The 24,607-nt window shown below is 31.8% G+C and overlaps 1 protein-coding gene and 1 long non-coding RNA gene across 4 annotated transcripts; both read right to left on the bottom strand.

The window, feature by feature from the left end:
* Positions 1-316: 316 nt before the first annotated feature.
* LOC131632198 (uncharacterized) lies at positions 317-3,541 on the bottom strand. The gene is made up of 6 exons (XR_009292925.1): positions 3,188-3,541; positions 2,563-2,630; positions 1,418-1,470; positions 1,284-1,320; positions 1,047-1,177; positions 317-960 (listed from the first exon to the last, which is right to left on the bottom strand). It is a non-coding gene; the product is annotated as an uncharacterized LOC131632198 (long non-coding RNA).
* Positions 3,542-16,282: 12,741 nt separating this feature from the next.
* On the bottom strand, positions 16,283-18,885 carry LOC131632204 (F-box/kelch-repeat protein At3g06240-like). Of its 3 annotated transcripts, none has more exons than XM_058902992.1 (3): positions 18,750-18,885; positions 17,723-18,511; positions 16,283-16,683 (listed from the first exon to the last, which is right to left on the bottom strand). In XM_058902992.1, exons 1-2 carry the CDS (start codon positions 18,823-18,825, stop codon positions 17,733-17,735), a joined length of 855 nt encoding a protein of 284 aa, XP_058758975.1. In that variant the 5' UTR covers positions 18,826-18,885; the 3' UTR covers positions 16,283-16,683; positions 17,723-17,732. The 3 variants fall into 3 exon arrangements, with proteins under 3 accessions (XP_058758975.1, XP_058758981.1, XP_058758972.1); XM_058902998.1 differs by having other exon boundaries at positions 17,723-17,905; positions 18,215-18,882; XM_058902989.1 differs by having other exon boundaries at positions 17,723-18,882.
* Positions 18,886-24,607: the final 5,722 nt, after the last annotated feature.

A 24,607-nucleotide genomic window follows, 5' to 3' on the forward strand; every position in this document is an offset into this window, starting at 1 on the left:
TACAAGAAAATTGGCCAATCGCGACGGTTAGTTTTGGCAGGTTACGACGGTTTGAATCGCCGTAAAAGGTAAGGCGCGACGGTTGTGTAACTGTCGCAAAAACGTGTGTCGCTAGGGTGTATTGCGACGGTTGTTAAAACTGCCACTCCAACCGTTGTTATTAATCGCGGCAGTCACAACACTGTTGTAAATTGTAAGTAGCGACGGTTACAAACCGTCGTGAAGTTTGTATGATCTTTTTAACTCTATGCTGATTGCGGAAGTTTATAACCCCCGCTAAATAAAATAATTTTTTTTAAAAAAATAAAAAAATGTATTGTAGCTATGAAATTTATTAATAAAATATAACAAGAAAAAATACTTAGAATTAACAACACTAACACTAGAAGAATCAACAAGCAAGTTAAATGCAGTTTGTACCATATCCTATTGATATTAAGGATTCCACTTGACGCAGGCAAACATGAAAGCTAGTGCGGAAAATTTTCTCATAGTAGCCAGGAACAAAGTTGCAAAGGGCAATAAGTGTCTGTGCTCTACCAATTTTATAAACTTCTTCAAGGGCACTCATGGTTTTAGCTTCGTGTATCCATCAAATTGCACTGAAAACATCTTTCTGAAAAAGATTCTGACTATAATAAGCAATATCCATCAAGAACTAAGTAGTAGAAGTTGCAAACAAATGTACTCCATGACAACAAAGAAACCTTTTTGTAAACAAACCAAAATTATTCTCTCCATGTCTTTGATTTTGATCCAATTGTTGAAGCTTTTCCAATTCAGTTTCTATCTCAACTTGCATAACTTTTGACATATTTGCAGCAGCTTGTTCAGCATTCTTTGCAACCAAAGCAGTGTATCTTGCTGTTTCAGGCATTTTCATCCTCCAATAGTATGTCAACACTGCCGGAATTACACTGAATATCAAGACTATCCTCCAAACGTAATCCGCTTGTGGAACTGTGGACAGAATTGGGTTAACATAAAAAGCTGGAGCAGGTTAAAAGGCTTTAAAAATATATAAACTATAATTCCAACAGCTCTACCAGCAAAAATTCCAAAACCTTGCATAGCAACAGCAACTGTAAATGCGCCTCGAGTCTTTTTGTTTGCATACTCAGACATGATTGTAGCAGAAAGAGGGTAATCGCCACCAATTCCAAATCCAAGCCAAAACCTAAAGAAACAAAGAGTAGACATACGATACTTGGTAAAGAGAGCAGGAAACTCATCATGACACCAATATAGAAGATAACTTAGACACATGATCAACATTTTCAAACCTTACAATTGGAGCAACAACCTTATCTCGCCCAGGATCTAAGAAATTAGAATCAACCAGCTTAAAATCACAAACAACACTTGAAATTGATACTAATCCCTAAAACCACAATGAATTGTGAAAACTGAGCCTTACTTTAACAACCGACTTGAACAACTGGTGGTTCTCTTTAGTTCAAAATGTACAAGCTGCAGTATACACAACATGTATCAAATCTATTAACAAATACTTGACATAGTTCTACCAAACTATAGCATCACAAAGTATGTAATATTATAATTCTTAATTAGATAAACATTAGTCAGTTAATCATTAAAATATGTATAAAGTGAAGTATTTAATATGCATTTCTAATTAGAGTTTATCACAGTCCGGCTCAAACATGGCCTGCTGTTGATTGGCAAAGGCTTTAATGTACTACCAGAGATGATGTAGGATAACTGTAATTGATTATAATATGTGAATGGATTCCTAAACATATGCTTCACTATCATACATGCATTTCTAGACAACTGTTGATCTAAAAACAATGGAAACCAAGTGATACTGACTTAGCAAAGTGCACATGGCAGCCAAGTGATACTCACTAAGAAAATTGCACTTAGTACAACCACACTTAGTAACTTCTTCATCAATTTTTCGCTCAGCATAAAGTGCACTTAGTAGCCCAACAAAACTATATTTATCCAAGCTTAAAACCTTTAATAATCATATGTTCATAGTATTCAAGTGCACAAGAAGAACGACCCGAATTAATAAAAGAGCTTAAAACAGCATTGTAGAACACTAAATTACCACCTATATGTCTGTAGACAATATAGGAGTAAGGGTAAATAAATCAGGTTTCATGTTTTTTTGCTCCGATAATAAGTGAAAAACTTCAATTGCATCATCACACATTTCGAACTTCAAAAGACAATCAATTAACACATTAGAAAGAACTAAATCAGTAACAAAAAAGAGACCTAACAGAGAGAAAATGTGAACCATTCTCTGGCCTAAGAATATGTAAGGCCCGTTGTGTAAAATACTACTTGTAGGCCTCATGGAAAAGATGATAATTCAAAAATCATGACCAATCATAAGCACATGTTGACAAATAAATAATTACAAATCTTTGTTTGGCAATTGTAGTTTATAAAACACTTGCATGCCATAAACAACAAGAAACAAAAAGAGAAAGATGCAGCATTTTATGCTAGAAACTAAGCAGCTGAAGCAGAACACAATTGGAAAATGATTCGAAATCAACTATTTTAAGCAATGAAAATTACTAGTACCTGAGATAGAAGATGACCGAGGTAGTTCTAATCAAATGACATAACTCGGACAATTCTTGTTCAACAACCTAAAACAAAACAAATCCAGAACTTTGAGAAATCGATTGTTGGAATCAAAATACTAAAATATATAATACAGACAAATATAAGCAAAAATTCTAAAGGGATCTATACTTCTCAAGCTTGTATTCCATATTTATAAACCATAAATTTCATTGTCTTCCTTAATAATGTAAAAACCCACCATATCTGTTTGTGAAAAACAATTTTAAAAGAGACAAAACACGATTTTTACATAACAAATATCTTCTAGACTTGTACCTCAATCCCATTTAGGAACAACAACAATACATACAAATCAGAAGCAAGAAAGTTTTTAGAAGTTACAAGAACAACAACATTAGATACAAAACAGAAGCAAAAATGAAATTAAAAACAATTTAGGGTTTTAGAAGGAAAGACACCGGGGTGCGGTTATGGACAATTGTAGGAAGCTTATTTGTATCAAGATGAGAGAGAGATGCGTGAGCTCAAAAACCCTAAAATCAGAAATCATTGTTGGAAGCTGAGAGAGACGTGAGCTGAGAGATACCCAGAAACCTAAAATAAAAAACAAATGTTTTACCTCTTCCTCCAATTATGTGTAGCACCTTCTCTAGTTAAGTGTAGCGCCAATACAATATTTGGGGGACGACGGTTCATCAATAGTCGCAGCCCTCTTCCTCACACTTCTACAATTAAGCGCGCTGTAAAAAATTTGGGGGACGACAGCTGATAAACATTCATAGTCATTATCACTGTTGGAAAAATTAGGGCACGACTGTTCATAAACCGTCACAGCTTTAAGAGGACGACACTTAGGCCCAAAACCGTCGCGAGTATCAGGGGCGGTTTTCCAAAACCGTTGCGGCAACCATCGTTATATAAGGAAGAGGGCGGTTTTCATGGAACTGTCGTTGCCTTTGTGTCGTAAATTGCTTTTTTTTCTTGTAGTGAATAATATTTTATAAAACTAACTTTATAAATTATATATAAAGTTAGATTGATGATAATCAATGGTTAAGATCTGGAGTAAGTGTTCAACACTTACTCTTGAAGTCAATACATCCCTCCTCTATATATATATATATATATTGATAAACTTACTTTTTTAATTTGACTTAACTAAAATATTCTTTAGTTCTATGAATTAATATACACTATTAAGTTATTTATATATTATAATATCTATAATTTTTATAATTACTAAGATTTAATATAAATATCACTCAAACATAAAATCAATTAATCAATGAAATCTATTTATTTAAATTTGCAATAATATACCAATTATTTCTTGATCATATCAAGAAAATAGGTGTGCTGCTTCATTATTTCAACAAACCACTCTTTAAAATCACGTTCAAATCGACCATAATGCTTGGAGTGTTATGGATAAGAAGTTAAAAATTGCAATCACATTAAATCAAAAATCAAAATAATAAATCAAAAGTTGCAATAAGATTAAATCAAAAATTTAAGTTGCAATCAATTAAAGATGATTATGATTTTTTTTATAGGTAAATGATTTATGTCTTTTCATTTCAAAACTCTTTATTTACCTAAAAAAATATGCTGTTTTTTTTTTATTCTTTGATTCTATTTTCTTATACATTTCAAAATTATGTATACGTTTTAATTTGTAATATTTTATTATATTATATCTTTATTTTTTATTTTGTTCGACCTTACAATAAATAAATATGAATAATATTTTATAAAACTAACTTTATATATATTGATAAACTTAATTTCTTAATTTGACCTAACTAAAATATTCTTTAGTTCTATGAATTAATATAAAATATTATCTTATTTACATATTATAATATCTATAATTTCGATAATTACTAAGATTTAATATAAATACCACTCAAACATAAAATTAATCAATCTATGAGATTTATTTATTAACATTTGCACTTAAAATATAAAAAATTAAAGTTCATTCTATGAATTAATATAAAATATCATGTTATTTACCTTTTATAATATCTACAATTTCGACAAAACTTGCGCAAGCATAACCCAATAATTTCAAGCAGATTCTCCATTGTATATTGACACCAGCCAACTTGATTTCTACTTCTACTGCTCAAACTTTCAAGGCAGTCAAAGAAGAATATTTATTTCAAACGAATCGTATATACGATGTTTGCTACTGTCTGCACTAGAAAAAAAAATCCAAAACACATGGATTAGGACAATATTTAAATTGTTACTAAAAAAATAGAAAATAGGAATTGGAAACAACCCAAGTAAAAAACGAACCATATACTATGGAGTGACGCCAATTGGTACTTCAAAATGATACACTACAAATTCAAAATGATACACTACAAATTCAACCTGCAAATAACATGAAAGATATTTTCTATCCAGAAAAGAAAGGAACAAAGGTTAAATATCGGTCTGTCCATGAATAGTAGTGGGAATGGCTGCAATTGCAAAAATAGTATAAACCAAAATTTCCACGATTAGGTTTGATGAAAATGATAGAGAATGTGAAAGTATGATTGGTTATATATAGTAATGATAAAACCGTTTTGGAATGTGGAAGGTGGAGGGCTTGGAAGGCAGAAGGGTTGGAAGTTATGGATCAAAGAATAGAAGGTTGAGGCTGCTGATGTGGAATATTGTGGAGACATCAGCTGATGTGGACAGTCCCAATGATCAAGAAAAGGGAGATTTTTCTTATATGATAGATATCAAATTGAGTAGCATTATTGAGAGTGAAGCAGTTGAAACTTTTCATTTGCATAACTGCTGCATGTGGAAGTTGGAGGGATGGATTATTAACTGCTGTTGCATGTTAGAAACAGATGAATATTTGAGAAGCCAAAAGAGTGGTGACGTGGATGCACCAGGTTGAAAGTTAGAAACGGATGAATATTTGAGAAGCCAAAAGAGTGGTGACGTGGATGCACCAGGTTGAAAGTTGAAAAAGAGAATTCCTTGCTACCATGAAGCCACGTGTCGCATCCAGAGGAGTTGTTGAAAAAGATATACTTTTCTTATATTATAGATTATAATAATTTAAAATATATTGATATAGATAATTTTATTTTAATTGTGTCTCTAATTTTTAAAATATAAGTGAGTCATTTTTTATATATTATAGCTTTACTTAAAATAAAAATTATAAAATTAATAAATAAATAAAATAAATTATTTATTCAAATTAATAATTGAAATAAAAAATAAGTATAGTTATAAAATTGAAATAAAAGAAAAACAATTCATAACTAAGAATCAAAATTTGAGTGAGAGAAATTATAAATTTAAAGTTATTTATTTTTTGACATATGAGAATAAAAATATTAAAATTACATATTGGATTTAAATAATTAATTAATTTATTTATTTATTATTAAAAAGATTGGGCGGAAATTTTGGTGGAAAGAAGTTAATTAATTTATTAATTTATTTATTATTAAAAATATTGGGCGGGAAATTTTGGTGGGATAAAGTTATATGATTATAATTTAGTATGATATGATATATTTAATTATTTATTAAATAGTATAATTAGTTGTTGTTTTCAGAGCATTTTACACTAAGGGTAATCTTACCCCACGGTGGGCGCCAAATGTTTCTGCATAACACTTTAGATTACTCCCCGGAAGAAGATTCAGGCAAAGTCACACAGGAGTTTATAAGTATTTGCTTTAGGGATTTGAGCAGTGCAAGTGGTGCAAGCTAAAGATAGAATGTGTCTTGCTTATCCCTCAGTCGGGAGCCCTTTTTATAGTGAAGTACATGGTCTAATAACCATTAATCAGTTTCGTAATTGTAATCGTGCATAAATACTTGTAATGTCCTTAATCATACGTAATCGACTCCATCAATGACTTGTAACGTCTTCTGACCATTGATTCCTCTATTTCCGAGTCAGCCACGATAGCTCCAGGTTGTCATCCAGGTTTTCGACGTCTAGACGCTTTAGTGACAGGTCGGTTGCTACTACTTCTTAGCGTTGCTCGGCACATCCGACTTAGACACCAGGTCCAAAGAATTAAGGGATATGTACAACAACATTACCCAACTTTTTAAGTTCGGCAGATAAAAATTCACCATAAAAAAAATATTTGTAAAAGTACATCAATAATGATTTTACTAATGAAGAATAATAAACAATGGGTTAATTTAGGGAATTGTGAATATTTTCTTCTATTTTCTAGTTGATCTTGATTGTTATGACATTTTAATGGTGATGGTAAATTAGACTTGATTATTTCAAATTCTGAATCTTGATATTCTTTACCATTAATAAATGTCTTCTCAATCATATTCCTATTAATATTGACATGTGTCAGACTTTGATCATTATAACCGATTTGGTTTATTAACTATTTCAGCTCGGTCGAGTTTTTTCTGGATAAATTACTTAGGGTGTGTTTGTTTCAAGATTAGAAATATTATTCCTTGGAGTGGTATTCCTAGGATTAGTATTCCTTGGAATATTATTCGAACTTATGTGTTTGGTAAGAATTCAGTTTCCTAGGAATACTGATAAAATTTACCAAGAAATTTTGGACACCAGTCATGTTTCTAGAACAACCATTATTAAAGTACCAATCCTCTCTAGCAGAATCTCTGAGAGACGTGTGAGCTATGAGTGCAGACACAACCTTTTTGGGAGTCCACTTCTTTGTTTTAACAACAATCTGTTCTTTTCTAGGTTGTGATACAGGTCTGGGATAACGACATAACTTGTAACATATGGGTTTTATATGACCAAACCTTCCACAGTAATGACATCTCCATCTTTGATTCTTACTTCCTAAGAAATTCTTTTGATGTCTTTGAGGATGTTGGAACATTTGATCTAACATCTTTTGTTTTCCTTTAGCTTGAACAAACTTCACTTCAGCCACTTCACGTTTGATTTCACCTCGATTATTATACCCAACACCTTTAACATTTCCAACATTCTTCCCAGTTTGAAGAATCTCATCCAGCACATTAGAACTATTGTTAAGCATTCTAACAGACTTAGTCATATTGTCCAATTTTGAATTGAGCAATACAACTTCACTTTTCAGTTCATAGATGGTGGATAGGTGCTTCACTTTTTCATCCTTAAGTTGTGCAACAACTTTCTTTTGATCTTATACTTGTTGACATACTTTTTCACTTCTGAGGCACAACTCCTTGTATGATATTGTAGCAGGGAAAATCTGAGATCTAAGCCATAGGATTGACTCAATATTTCATTTGAAATCGCCACCGCGCTTTATTGTTTCCAAAGGAAAAGGGAAAAGAACGTAAAACCCAAAGTTTGTTTTTTAAAACAAAAAGAGAACTCAGGTTCGGGTGTTGATTATACAAGGGGAAGGTTTTAAGCACCCCTCATATCTGTGGTATTCCACAGGAACCTTTTTGAAAATCTGTGTCGTGTGTGCTAAAAAAGGGTTTGTTTTATTTTTAAAATAAGCTCGGCAATACATTAAGCCTTGTGCCTACATACCTCCTTGGTGCAATGGAGAAGTCAGAGCTAATGTAGTTCCACTTAAAAGGGAAAAAAATTTAAAAACGAATAAACACTTTATCGTCGTCGGAGAGAAATACTCAGCCATTGATCTTGAGCATGAGAACAAACGAGTTCTTTGCATCGCAAATGAAAGAAGGGCTCTAACTCGGATAAAATCAACGAGTATGCCACTAGCTCTCTCACGCGGAAAAGATCTCATTATATCAATCAATTTCAAAATCGTGGGGTATCGCCATTCGTTTCAACAATTAGTCGTGTCTAAACTTTTGAAGAAAAACCACTAAGGGCAAAAGATATTTTTAAAAGAAAGGTTTTGAAAAGATTGCAAACATAAGAAGGTTTTTAAAAAAGGGAGAACATTTTGAAAATTAAATAAGGGGAGGAGATGAAGAGGCTATCCTATTGCGTAAAATAAAAGCTAAGGAAAAGAATGGTCTAACCGAAGAAGAAGCCAACACTTGACATTATGGGTCAAGGTAGATTTCCCATCCTTTGAACTACTAATACCAACACATTATCACTTGGGGATCCAGATGAACTCATTATCTTATCACCACTTTGCATTAAGCACATTAACATTCTGACGAAAATCGGACAGAGTAACGGCTGTTTTCGGGTAAAATCCTTATCTCAATGCCTTGGAATTAATCATCAAGGACTTTCAAGGAAATACCTGCATACACAAATAGACAACAATCCAATGCCAGACAGACAGAACAATCACAGAGTAATAACAGAATAAGGGTCCAGAGGTATTAAGTCCATAAGTCCAAATCTCCAAAATGCTCCGGATAGTAACCAATAGTCCGAAAGAGAGCCTTATGTGTTTTTTAGATTTTTGTTGATTATTAGTGTTTTAGCATACAAGTAAAGTATGGTCCAAGTGGACAAAAAGAAAATAGTGGAAACATAAACATAGTGTCCAAATGGACAAAGAGAAAATAGCGGAATGTAAATATGATGAAATGATAAAGCATAAAGCAAAATATAAAGAGCAATATAATAAATTGTGGAAATTAAAATCAATTGTTAGATGTTAAAGATAACCATCTTGAAACTTGTCAAGTATGTTATCAAAGTTAGTAAGAAAGATCGATGGTGAGTGAAGGATGTTCTCGGATTTAAATTCAATGGACATTTATCAGAAGCTTGATAAAATCATAGCGACTACACGATAAATCTCCATAAGTCTAAAATCAACCGCATACAATTCTCTTCCATATTTGATCTTTTTATGATTCGGGACACGAAATATTGCGCTATGTTAAGCAGATCGCCAAGTGATTTATGTAGAAATCACCCTACAACGAGGCCGGTCAAAACTTTATGTGCTAATGCATGCGAGAGAAGCGATATGTAGATCACTCTCCGAAAGCAATACCGCACGAAAAGAAAAATGAGGAGCGATCTAGTCTTTACTAAGAATCCATAAGAATTCTCAAGGTATTAAGACTTTCATCGATCAAAAGAAAAAGAAATAAAAGATGGAATCACATTAAAAGCTCCTTTCATCCATAATTTCAATCACTTAATTTTGCGGATTTGGATTCTCATCCTATCGACGCCCTAAGTCCATTGAAATTAGAGAGAAATTAGGCCTCTAATTTGTGATTCAAAGAAAATATCAAAAGATTGGAGTAGAAGAAGAGTTAGAACCAAAAACAAGTCAAAAATAACAAAAACAAGCATTCTGCCTCACTGGAAATCGATTTACCTCTGTAGGAAATCGATTTCCTGCCTGCAGACTTCAAATCTGGCGCAAAAAACAAAGTGGAAATCGATTTCCCTCTGTAGGAAATCGATTTCCTGCGCACAGTTTTTAAAAAACAGCATTATGAACCATAAAACTTGATTTAGGCAAACATTCAAACACCTTATGATCACATATCAATTAGAGCACGAATTTTCCATCAATTCACCATCAAATTGGACCAATATAGCATCAAAGATGCATCACACACAAACACAAAAGAATCACATTACGATAGATGAAAAAGGATGAAGAAAATTACCAAATCTTGAACAAAACTTAGATCCACTTCAAAAATCACCAATACAAATCTTGATCTCTCAACAATTTGAAGAAAAAAAGTGAAATGGATGGTGGTTTAGCTCAAATTTTGTGAGGTTCAAGATGTGACTCACAAACTTTATGAAAGAAAAAGAGCTTTGGTGAATTTGGTAGGGATGAGGAGAGAAATTGCAAGGCGTTTGTTGGCTTTCCAAGCTTGAGAAATGAGAGAGTAGAGACCTCTATTTATAGGATGGGAGCAAGAGTAGTGGCAATTTGGTCATTTTGAATTTGGTAATTAATTTGTGTTTAATTGGTGTTTAAATGGTAAAATGAGACTAAAATGGGTTTAATGAAAGGAATTAATTTTGGTGAGGTGGAAAATTGGTAAAATGGCAAAAATGATCAAAGAAAATAGGTGCCAAAATGATGTCATGCTTCCCTCCTTATTTTTTTGAATTTTGCGCACAGGAAATTGATTTCCCATATGGGTAAATTGATTTCCACCTTCAAATTTTCAAAAATTTTCTTCTTGCACTGTTTTGATTTTTGTCCGATCTTTTACCTGTAAAATATAAACAAAAGAGACAAAAATGCATATTTTTTGAATTTTGGTTAGTATTAAACAAATAAAAAGCTAGAAATGCTCGATAATTCCCCTCAGAGATAATCACAGTACCAAAGATAGAGCTTCACAATGGTGCTCTTGATTAGTGATTAAAATGCAAAGGATGTATGATCTTAGGGTCGAAAATTGGGGTATGACAGATATGACGAGCTATTCAAAAGTAAGCTCTTCATAATCTGATTCTTTATCACAAACTCCAGTCAAGGAAGTAACCTATTAAGAAGTTTTAGTGTCACTCTCAGAATCATCTTCTGACCAAGACAAAGCTAAACCTTTCTACTTCCTCTTGAGATAAGTAGGACACTCAGCTTTTATGTGTCCATACCCTTCACAGTATTGACACTGAACTCATTTTCCTTTGTAGGACTATTTTTCAGTTCTGGACCTTCTCCCAACATCCTGATTATTGCTGATATCGAGTGACTTGTTCTTGACATTTGATCTTGACTTCCAGCCCATCTTTTTAAACACCTTATTAAATAGTCTTCCAAGTAGCACAAGGTCTTCAGATAACCCTTCATCTCTAGCCATGTCACCTATATCTTCTGAACTTTCATCATTAGACACAAAGGTTATATTGTTCTTCTTTTCATACTTTTCACCAAACCCTAGTTCAAAGGTCTGAAGAGATCCCATGAGTTCATCAACCTTCATGTTGTTTATATCTTGGGCTTCTTCAATGGAAGTAACCTTCATGTCAAACCTCTTTGGAAGAGATATGAGAATTTTTCTAACCAACTTGACTTCTAACATCTTCTCTCCCAATGCACTGGAGGCATTGGCTATCTCAATAATATTCATGTGAAAGTCATGAATATTCTCATCTTTCTTCATTCTTAAGTTCTCAAACTTAGTAGTAAGAAGTTAAAGTTTTGACATCTTTACCTTAGAGGTTCCTTCATGAGCAGTCTTCAAAATTTCCCAAGCTTCTTTAGCAACAGTACAACTACCTATTAGTCTGAAGATGTTATTGTCCACTTCATTGAACAGGGCATTCAATGCTTTATATTTTCCTAGAGCATATTTATCATCTTCATCATCCCAGTCTTCCTCCTCCTTCAGTAATTCAGTAATCTTCTCATCCTTATCTTTAGCCAATAGAGGACTTTATTCTTTGACCACAGATTTCCATGCCTTGTTGTCCATGGATTTAATAAAGGCCACCATATGAGTTTTCCAATAGTCATAGTTGGTTCCATCAAGAATGGGTAGTCTATTCACAAATTCTCCTTTCCTGTTCATTGTACCAGAAAGTATCTTCCCTGAATCTCACCCAAATACAGAGCAGTATGCTGCTCTGATACCAATTAAAATTTTGGTATGTAGATATTAGATGTCCTAAGAGATGTCGAGACACTTATATTTGAACAACACTCAATGACAAGATAAATGCAGTTTAAAGGTGCTGAAAAATAAATGAACACACAGATTTGTCCACTCAGTTCTATGTATACAACACCTACGCCTAGAGGTTACCAAGCCAGGGATAAGTCCACTATGATAGTATCAATTCAAAGTCCTATGTAAACAACCTTCAGTTTATTTCCTTCTCACTTAATCACTACCCATGCTATGATTCTACCTAAGACTCACTGAGGTATGAGACCGCTCTCATTCCCCCTCAATCACAATTGTGATTATTAGTTCAAATATTTTAGAAGACACACTTCAAGGACACATAACCACTCAATGCTTAAAAGCTTATGAATGACTAACAGACTTTACAACTCAAAAGAGGCAGTCCTACTCTTTTATCAAGATGATATTAGAGAGGCTCATAATTGACAAGCACAAACCCTATTAAAACACACGTAAGTTCCACTCTAAAACTAGGTTAGTGACAATCTATTTAAAGCACATATCTGAACTGGATTTAGACTTCAAAAATGCAGCAAGAAGGCTGATAAAAGTACATAATCTTCTCCATAAAAATAGGTCTTCAATCTAGATTTTCCTAAAATGTCTCAACATTTAGAAAACAGAATAAACCAACAAAGTTTCAATGAAAGTTTGTATGCTAAGACACTTGTTTGAAAATGAGAGAGTAATTGATTTGAATTGCAATGAAAGAGGTGGAGAATTGAATTATGATATATGCAGTATTTATATCAGTATTGCATCATTTTATAACAGTACAAAATGATCAAACAATGCAATGCTCGTTGTCACTTGCAATTTAGGATAAGAATGTTGCTCTAGAAATTGTCCATTTTTATCATACTTCACCAATACAGATCTATCATTTGTCACAATAACTTTTTGTACAGCACAATGGACGACAAAAGTAGTCGATGACATCAGTAGGAAGAACAAAAGTCAAAGTCCAAGAGGAATTCACTTTGTATTCTTTCATCACCCATATTTGAACCGTATCTTTTCTATAAGGCTTCATATATACGCTGAGAAAATCCTCATATACCCACAAACCACCACAACGACTACGACGCAGAGGATTACCGTCAGAATCATGTGGCAAATGCATATATGAAAGTTTCCTTTCCATTAAATTAAAGGCAACGACATCTGTAGTATATATGTCATAATGATCCACCAACCAATGAATAGCTCCCTTATAGAGAGACCCACCTGTGGGCTCATGCTCGGAGGTATAAGGGAAATGAGGACCCTCAATCTCTTTCCATGTATTAGCTTTCAATGAGAAGTATTCCAAGTATAATTTTGGTACATTGTAATTATGAAAAACCATTGAAACAACCAAGTAATCTTCGGTTGATTCATCATATCCAAAACCATAGCAATAATGATCATAAGAACCGGAACTCAAAGGAGAAGGTATTTCTTTGCAAACTCCCGTGGATGAATTCCATAGGTAGATGTCAAAGCAACCGCATAAAAGTATGAAGCCTCTACATGAGCCGTTAATTTTAAAATTTCTAAGATCCTCTGGAAAGATAGAATCGAGGTTAAGCGGTGCTTCAAAATCGATGGATCGAGTTTCATGAGTTAAAGTTGATATGATTAGAATTCTACGATTGGGTTTTGCAGAGTTAAGTTGAACCACAAAGTGAGGATCATGAGAGATGAGAGAAAACCATAACTTTTCTTCTTTATAAAAATATTTTTTTCTAGAATTTTTTTTTTTTTTTTGTTTATAAACATATTTGTATCAAACTTCTCTGCATTTATGAAAATATTTATATTAATAAAAAATTGTATACTTTTTATAAAAAAATTTATATCAATAATTATGTATTAAATTATCATAACTAAAATTGCATTTTTTTAGGATGCAAAATTATTTAATATTTATTTTTAATTGATTATAAATAATTATATTTTTTTAAAACATAATTGATCTTAAATAAGATTTTATTAACTTTAATTTTGATATAATTAATGGAAGGATAATATTATGTGTAGTATTTCAAAATTCCTATTATATTACTCCATCTCATGCGACTTATCTAAAATGCTCTCTGCTTCCTTAGATATACCTCATGAAGCACTTTTTATTAAAAAATTTGTTTTGTTTCGTAGATGCACATATTGAAGCTTTCGTAGATGCATATACGGAAACATTTTATGTTATATTCGTGTTAGACTATTCTCCTCTCCATTCTTCACATTTCTCATTTCGAAACTCTCAAACCCTCTCAACCTCAAAAATTAAACTTTCACCAAAGTTGTTTTTTTCTCTCGAGTTCGCCGTTAATGTCAACATCAACATATTCCAACAACTTCAAAACTCAATTTAATGAGTAAGTTTTCGAAATTTCTAGTTATTTTAGAGTATTTTCCGTAGAAGAGTTTGAATAGATTTTTAGGTGTAGAAATCATTAGTTACTTTTAGAGCAATGTTGGTATTCTTTGATGTGTTAAATGGACGATCAAATCACCTAGTTGTGAAACATCGAAATCGTATCATTTAGAATTTGAGTAATCAGATTCTAATATCTCATAATCTAAGTCTAAAGTTTCTCTTCATATGTTACTATCAGAGTCAGAGCCCGATAAATTCTTTAACTAATGATCATGCACACTTGAACATATGTAAGTATACTTAATTGTTCATTAACTAATTTGTTATCATCAAAATCTAAGAGATATGGTATAAACCAATTTTCTTACACCATGTGTATTATTTTCGCCACCAGTATTATTTACATAAGTAAGAAATTATCATAAATCACCCCAGTAGCAGAACTAAATTTTCTTAAAAGATCATTAACAACTGAAACAATAACAACACCTAATACACAAGAATACATAACAAGAAAAACCATAGTCACCCACCCATAAGCCTGATAATAAACTCAACAAAGAAAAGAATATTGTGGTATCGCGATGATTTATCTACAACCCCTTCACAAATAATTTCAAATCAACAGTCGTAAAATAGGAGTCCAGTCACAATTTAAAAATTAAAAAAAAAATTGATTTGAAAAATATACTAAAAGAGGAATTAACATGACTTGATTAAATTCTGTAAGAGATTAAATAGAGACCTTTTTTTTTCAAAGACTAATTTGGATTCTCCCTTTTTTGTGAGGGACTAAAATGAGTTTTCACTGGCACTCAAATCACGGTTCAAAAGTAAGAAAAAACCCGATTTAAAAAAAATATTAGTAGATGGAATAAAATGGTTCGGTCAAATCTTGTAAGGGATTTAATAAGAAATTTTTTTCAGGGATTAATATCACTTCTGCGGTTTTTGTGAAGGACTAAAATGAACATTCACTCTTAAAATTAAATTATTAAAGAATTACTATTTTAATTTTCATCATCATCTCGATTTCGTTTATATCTTCAACTTTTCTACTAATAAATAATAATTGTTTTGTGTATAATCATATTATTTACATAACTTATTTGTTTGTCAACTTTATTTATAATAATTTTTTTTTGTTTTGAAAAATTTATCTAAATTTATCTTTAATCATTCAATTAAAATATTTCTTTTAGTTTGAAATTTTTTTATAAAAATTTTCGAATTGACATTTCACAAATAAACAAATAAGAAGAGTTTATTTCACAAATAAAACAATTAAACAAATATTAATGCTTTAAATTAAAATTAAATAAAAAAGTTACATAAATATAAAGAAATTTTAATTTTTTTTTTTTTGATGAATATGACGACGCAATTCTCATTGTAACAATGAATTGAAAAAATTAATTATTAAATTTTGTATTATGTTATAATTTAATATTTTTCAATACATATTAAATTTTAATTATTGGCACTTTATTAAAAAGAGATATGATAATAATGGTAGTAATAGTAATAGTTTAAAAAAATAAATTTTGCATCAAAATTACCCCAATTTAAAAAGGTGGCAAAATTATAGATAAGGACAGCGAGATTTTCAGAATCATTAATTTTCTTATTATATAGAAGACAGATGTTAAGCTAATTGTCTATTTTGTCAATGGCATCTAATTAAGAAGCAAACCTTTAATGCACTTTTCATAAGCCAAAATAACTGCAAATCACACAAGCAAAGCTATCAAAGTAAATATGCCTATTACAAATAGTTAACCTATAACCATTTCATAACAATGTTAACAATAAGCTGATTACATAAAGTTAACCAATAAACATTTCATAACATATTACATTAGCTAGTGTGGCATTCTGACTCATATAAAATGTCCTCAAACTCAGTACCCTACAAATCCATTCAAACTCATATTACTCTATCAGTACCTTACAAATGCATTCATACATATGATTTCAGAACCTCATTCTTGTTGGTGTCAATCATCTTCTTAAGCTTTTCTAACTTCATGAACCTCATCAGTACAATCTACTCCATTCTCTTATTTCTACTATCATGAACCTAATCATGTGTTTCACCACTTGCTTCACTTTTTTCCTCATTAAGTTCTACACAACTTTCATGACCATCCTAATCAAATTTAATTTCCACCTCTTCCATATGACTTCTATCCCAATTCAACCAAGTTTCTTGTTCAAATTTCACACCCCTACACACAATATTTGCATGCATAAAAAATTTTGATATCATTGTATAATGCAGTCAATCAAATAGTTATCGCTTTTGGTTGTTATCTTTGAGGTATTTTTCTCTGTAAAATACTATGTACATATTTTAACTTGTCTTTTTCAGACTTACCCACTAAGTAAAGAACCAGTCATGAACATGTATACAATAGTTATGATAATTCTCACAGTATACAATAGTTAATCTAATTGTTTAGTTTGTCAATGACACCAAGTAAGAAACAAGCCTTTAATGCACTTTAAAAGTTTTGTTTTTCGTTATTAAAATGGAAAATGCTTTAAACCCATTTCATGAACACAATATCCCACACTTGGTTGTTAAGATAATTTCTGCTTTACTTTCATCATCTCATCTTATCCCTAATAAAAACAGGTCAAATTAAAATCAAATATGCACTTTTATGTGAAACAGAATTTCAATCAAACCATGCAGGGGAAAATAAACTATTTTTGATACAACATCGGCAAAGACAGTATAAAACTTCAATAAGAAATTTTCACTTCAAAATAAGATATACACTAGCACTACTTAGGTTGACGAGGTGGTTTACTTTCGATGTTTCTTATGATCTAAAGTATTAACATTCATTTCAATGGCCATGTATAGATCATTAGTTTGAAATTGGTTATTTTTTCTGGTTTGAAACACAAAGGACAACCGAGAAAATTATTGCGGTCCACCGAAATTAGCGAACAAAACCTTCTATTCTATTCAAATACATATGTAGTTATGATCAAATATTTAAGGAATTGCTTTGATTCAAAGTCATGTAGTTGTGATCTCGTTCAACATGCATAAAATCATCAGAATAATTTATCTTAAAAGACAATTTCAAGCAGTGACCATTGACCAAAACATATATTAGAATAAAATCCAGCAACAAACATAAATAACCGTGAATCATACATAGTCATTTGAGATCAACCTGCATTGTTAAATTATGAACTATGCTCTAGTTAAATATAAATATCAAGAAAATAGTGAAGGAGAATATTTCAAACCTCATTGTTCTTAATCTTCCTCGTTGTCACCATCACTGGGAAGTGAAAGCATAGAATCTATATACATAGTCACTTGCAAACTAAGATCATAATTAGAATAAGAATGTTGCTCTAAAAACTGTCCATTTTCATCATACTTCACCAACCCAACGCCATCATTTGACCCAATAATATCACCACTCTCTGTACAACACAATAGAGAAAAGTCATCGTTTGGGATGCGATCAATAGGAAGAACAAGAGTCATAATCCAAGAGGAGTTCACTTTGTATTCTTTCATCACCCATATTTCAACCGTGTCATTAGAATAATTCCTAACATATGCACTGAAAAATTCTCCATATACCCACAAATCACAGCGGGAAGGACTAGAACATGGCACATGCATATATGAAAGTTTCCTTTCCATTAAATTAAAGTCAACGATAACGTCATATCCAAAAACATGACAAAAAGCCACCCAATGAATAGCTCCCTTATAGAGACACCCACCTCTGGGATCATCGTCTAAGGTATAAGGGGAGTGAAGACCCTCAACTACTTTCCATGTATTAGCTTTCAATGAGAAATACTCCAAGTGTAATGGAGAATCGTCTGAATAACCATGCTGAGACATTGAAACAACTAAGTAATCATCGGTTGAATCTTCATATCCAAAACCATAGAAATATGCAGCATCTAAATTGGAACCAAAAGGAGATAAAGGTATATGTTTGTGATCTCCAGTGGATGGTTGCCATATGAAGATGTTTAAGGAACAGCAGATAAGTATGAAGCCTCTACATGACCCTGTGATATAAAAATTTTGAAAATACTGTGGAAAGATAGAATCAGGGTTGAGTGAAACACAAGCACTGTCATCGTCGAGCGATGCTTCAAAATCGATGGATAGAGATTCAGAAGGTGATATTAATAGAATTCTACGATTGGTTGTGAGTTGAAAATGTGAATTAGCAAAGTGGGAATCATGAGAGATAAGAGAAAACCACAACTTACAAACAGATTTGAAACGTATAAGAGATTTTACCGGCAATCTCAGTAAGATTTGGATGATCAATTCGTGAGGGAGAAACATGACCTGTCTTCTTCTCAATTTGCTGCATTCTCCATTTTCCGAGTTGCAGCACCTCCAAGTTAGGTTAGAGATGAATCAGGAATTGGGCTTCGACCTTAATAAATTATCAAACTTATTATTTATTTTATTTAATATATTATTACTATTATGGAAAAAGCTAACATGTGCTCCAAGGGACACAAGTTAAAGTTAATGATGTATTAAGAGACATGACCAGTGTTCTTTTACCGGCATCTTATTTCTTAATTATACTAATATTTTGTATTTATTATATTGTCTATATTTCGTCCTATAAATAGGACCAACCTCATTGTAAAAGATACACCAATAAAATAATACAGAATTATTCTCATCTTTCTCTCTTCTCTTTTATCTTATTTGTCTTTATTTTATAACACGTTATCAGCACGAAATTATGAGATTTAGAATGTACTATTATTCATTTTATTTTTTTTGTTTATATTATATATTTTATAATCAATATATTTATAAACAACACATAGAAAATATAATTCCTGAAAAACTTATTAAACATCCCTGAAAGATAACAAAATGAATCATTTATATAGTTTCTGAAGAACTTATTAAGCATCCCTGAAGGATAGAAAACGAATTATTTATATAGCTTTGGAAGAATTTATTAAACATCCCTAAAGGATAGAAAAACAAATTATTTATATAGTTTCTCAAGAACTTATTAAGCATCCTGAAGGATAACAAAACGAATTATTTATATAGTTCCTGAATAACTTATTAAGCATCCCAGAAGGATAACAAAACAAATTATCTACATAGTTACCGAAGAACCTATCAAGAATAGCAAAACAAATATGTGTATTTTTTTTATTTATGATTGATCATATTTGTTTTTTTAGATATAAAAAAAAAATCATTTTTGTGATACTGGAACAAATTGACTGTATCTTTAAATATATGTCTATATCATCATCATCATGTATATTCGAAATAATAATAATAATAATAATAATTAATAAATAAATAAATAAATAAATAAAAACACAATCAAATATGTCCATATATCAAAATATTTATTACTTTGTTACCATAATCATCAATTTGAACGAAGCACTATATTGATGTATCTAGTATCTACATAATACATATACCTACATATGATATGTATATATAATTTGATTTATATGATAATATTTTCTTGTAATTGTATATCACAGTTTTTTTCAATCATTGCGTTTATATATTACAAATGCGATCCAATAACAATTTTTTTTATATCAGATATCCCCCTAATCAAAATTCATGAGCTATATGTCTATAACAACACAAATCCAAAGCTTTTAAGCAAAAAAAATCAAGAAAACACCTACAAAGATTTGTAAAGCAAACTTTATACAACAATAGAGTAAAAATATACATAGGTTTAGAGTAAACTTACAAACAAACTCCACAAATAGAGAATACATAGAGATAAGAGAAGAAGAATCACAAATCTCTTGGTTTGTCAACTCGGATTGATGAGCAATCCGACTCCGGATCATCAAAATGAAAACTCCATTGTTGTTTTAAAGCTCTCTCTACTAAAAAGTGGTTGTGATGTGTTAGGACTCAAAAATACCCAACCCATACCTATAAAAAATTGATTTCCCCTATTTATTGAATTCCAAAGTCGCAGGGCACGCTTCGCATTCACGCACAAGTTGAGGAAAAAGAGATGATAAGTATCGTAAAACTATATACAAGAATAACTACACTTTGGCACTTATCACAGACCTGCGAGTACTGCACTACCATATCCTTGTGCTCCATGATTCTTTTCATAATCCCCGACTCTAAGTATAAGTATAAGTATAAATTGTCATTGTCTAAGTATAAGTCTAACTGTCGAGGTAGAGGCAAGCATCCGATCATCTGTTGGCTCGACCATTATCACCTGAAAAGCAGAGGAAACAAGTGAATTCGACAATCAAATCAAACCCACCCTTCCATCGCTAGTCAAGTGAAAGGGCGTTTAACTAGTCCACAAACCCTCACGTGCCCTGTACGCTCAACTCGGGAAGGGAGAAAATCATCATTAAACCCTAAACCCTAGAGGCTAGGCTAGGCATCATGACGCATTAAATGCAACACAGAGCTCGAGGCAAACACACACACGCTACCTCTCCACTTCCAAACAAACTGTTCATCTCCCCGTCTGACGCCTGGTCCATTCGAGCACCACTATCCCGTCCAGCAATAGCAACACCCCTCCTCGGAGGGTCTCATATTCCCGTTCCTGGCGACCTTAAGTCATTACTTCTACAACCAGAAGCTACGACTTGGGGAGCTTTTGTTCTGGACTAGCCCAATTGTTCCAATTGGCCTAATCCACTCATTGGTATAACCGGCCCAATAATCATTGGCCCAATCCATAGAACCAATAGGAAAGTAGTCTCCCCTTCGATCGAACATGGTTAATATCGAGACCTCCCACAACTAAGGATTAGCCGAACACGCTGAGACTTCGTCCCCGGTAACGGCTAGTACCTCATGCTCGACTAGTCAAGACCTGGTCAACTCTCTCTTATATTTTGCCCCCTAGAATCACGCCCAGACCCACAAATATAGCGCGACCCAATCCACCTCAAAGAGAACACTCTAAATAACCCTCTACCTCTAGAGAGCAAGGTAATCCTAACTTTGCCCAAAATCTCATACTTTTTGCTCTACCTCGTTGTTCTCTTTCTTACTTTGGCATCGGAGTACCTTGCAGGTACAACCCCCTTTTTTCTCATTTGTCACCGAAGATCAAGCGTTCGAGCCTACTATTGCTGGCCACCTGTTCTGCTCATCCCAGACAATTTTGATAATAGATGAGAGTGATAATTTATTCTATAAAGGATTGTAAATCTATTATTGGACTAATAAAACATTATAAATTCAAAAATATTTATTCTTTTTGTTAGATCAATTTTATTTACATGATTATATATGTCGATTTAGTATTAAATTTTGACTTTGTAACTTTACAATATACTTTTCAAATTTCACCCTGAACAATTGTAAAATAATCATTAGTGTTATTATTATGAATGATAAATTTTTATTTTATTTTATTTTTAAAAAATTAAATATATAAATATGAAACCGACTTATGATCCTTAATTAATTAAAAATTTGAGTCAATTCAAATCTTAAATTTACTTTGGAAATAAAATCAAATTTAACAAAGAGAAATAATTTGTTTAAAGATAATGTAATTTTAAATTAAATAATTTAATGATATTAATTTATTTTTAAATATAATAAATATATTAATCATTTATTTTAATATATTTTAAATATATTCAAAAATATCAAAAATAAAACCTTTGTAAATTTATTATAAAAAAATGGTGTCATTTATATCTTAAATCTTAATTTGAAAGGTTGAAGTGGAGTAGCATATATATTATGGATGAGTATTCACCATTATAAATACATACGAGCAAGCATCCACTCTATTTCCTAAAAAATGGAGGGTCCATTACTATAGTTTTGTGTGCATAAAGTTAAATAAATAATAAATATATGTCATATGTTTTAGAAATATGTGTAATATACACACAAAACTATAGTAACGAAAGAGAAATGAAGTTTAAGAAATGAAATAGATCCTTACTCAATACATACATGAACGTGATGGAGGCACTGAAAAGAGACATATGGAAAATGGTGTAAATTGTGGAGGAGTTCAATTAAATTGGAAATGATAACATATATTTAATGTATTTAGGATAAATTTGTAATTATAAAATAAAAGGCCAACTTCATTACCCATTGATAAAAAGTGGATAATTTTATCCATCTAACTTGACTTAAGTAGATTGGTGTAAAAATATCTTACTTGACATATCATTAGAAGATTTTATTTTTAATTGTTGCAACATAATTTTTTATAATTACAAATTTATCCATTATTTTATTGTATTTTCAAAACAAATGTGCATGTTTTCAATGTTGTAATGAATAGTTTTTTCGCTTAGCCTCCATGAGAAAATTAATACTTAATGATTAGAAATATTTGAATCCAAATGGATGCTTTATGTTGATTGTTAGTATTTTTTAGTAATAAAATTTTAATACTAATTTAACATTTAACATATGATTTAATTACGTACCGTACAGTATAATGGCCAAAAAAATTTATATAATATTTTTGAAATCTTTTTTTGTTTAATTTTTGCTACATTGTAATCTAATGTAGTCATCACATTTTAAAACATAAGTTTATTTAAAAATAGTTAATACTTTTAAATTTTTTAATATAACTTTATTGTTTAGTTCTAATGTTGGTGCACCACTTCTAAGATGATATTATCTATATTATATTTATATATGAACATGAAAATACATAGTTGATATAAATAATTAAATAAAAATATTATTTATCTTTTATTAAAATTATTAGACGTGGGATAAATATTGTGGATTAAATAGATTTTTTACTTTCATAATTGTCTCATAAAATAATAAATGATATGAAACAATTTCTTTATTAGAAAAAATGGTTGATACAATTGATTTTAGGATTAATGGTAGTTTATCCCTTGTAATATGAGCATGTTTCGGTTTACCCTCACCTTTGTCAAAGGCAGGTTTTGGCAACGGTTTTTTTTAAAAAACCGCTACCAAAAGGTAGGGAGGGGAAAAAGCAAAATTCGCTAACATTACACGGGTGAACTACTATTAACCCTTGATTTTATATACATTAAAACCTATTTGGTACTATAATAAAATATATGCCTAATTTAAATTTGGATAATGATCGATGAGTTCGTCGTAAAAAAAATTATCGTTGAAATTCTGATATTTATATCTCAGATGTCTTAAGAGATGTCGAGACACTGATCTCTAAACAACATATAATGAAAAGGTATACAATATAAACAGTGCTGAAACTTGAATGATCAACAGAGCTTACAACTCAAAGACACAATCCTACTTTTCTACCAGGATGATATTAGAGAGGTCACAATTCACAAAGACTGCACAAACCCTAACACAAAATACAATGTAAGTTCCACACAACAATTAGGTCGGTTGCTTGCTGATACGGGGTGATCAGAATGAGTGGGTCAGCAGCAACGTCGGAATCTTCGACGGTGGTTGAGAGAAAAAAGGGGTGTTGTACCTGCAAGGCACTCCAATGCTAGAGTAAGAAAGAGAACAAAGGTACTGTCTGGTCGGTTCAGTTGGGTTTTTTTGAAGCAGGCTAAGAAGTTCTTCAAAGCATTTTCTGACTCCCTGAAGCACTTTAAATCGCGATACTATCTTCTCCGCCCTCAAAAAAAGGCGGCCATATATTCAGTTTTTCTACGAGTGCCAGCATTGGACATGCAGGGCAAGCCGATTTTGAATGAGATCGGGGATCCGAGGATGAGGTTGAGGGGTAGGTTTAGGTTTCATTGGTCGAAATCTTTTAATGATGAGTACTCTGGTTGGGTTAGCCTTGGGTTTGAGTATACCCTCTTGATGAAGACTCTCAGAGATGCTCTTCAAGCAGCTGCCGTTCGGGAATCTTTCTTTCGTCGCTCTATGGCTTCCATTAAGGATAAGACTGACGAGGAGAGGGCCCTTGCTACCCGAGCGGACTTGAATATTCAAAATTTTAAATAATTGAACACCCAGGGGTCCACCGTCACCTTTCTATATCTCAATTCACAAGTATCACACTAGATAAGGTCCTTTTTACCTAACTTTTTCCAATCCTGAACGAATACTGATTCTAATTTTCAACATCATACTGGAGCAGATCAAATAATAGAGGATTTGTGGTTCGATATCAAGAAATCTGATTTGGTATCTTTAAATGC

This window comes from Vicia villosa, linkage group LG1 (genome assembly GCF_029867415.1).
Source record: "Vicia villosa cultivar HV-30 ecotype Madison, WI linkage group LG1, Vvil1.0, whole genome shotgun sequence".
Taxonomy (NCBI): Eukaryota; Viridiplantae; Streptophyta; class Magnoliopsida; order Fabales; family Fabaceae; genus Vicia; species Vicia villosa.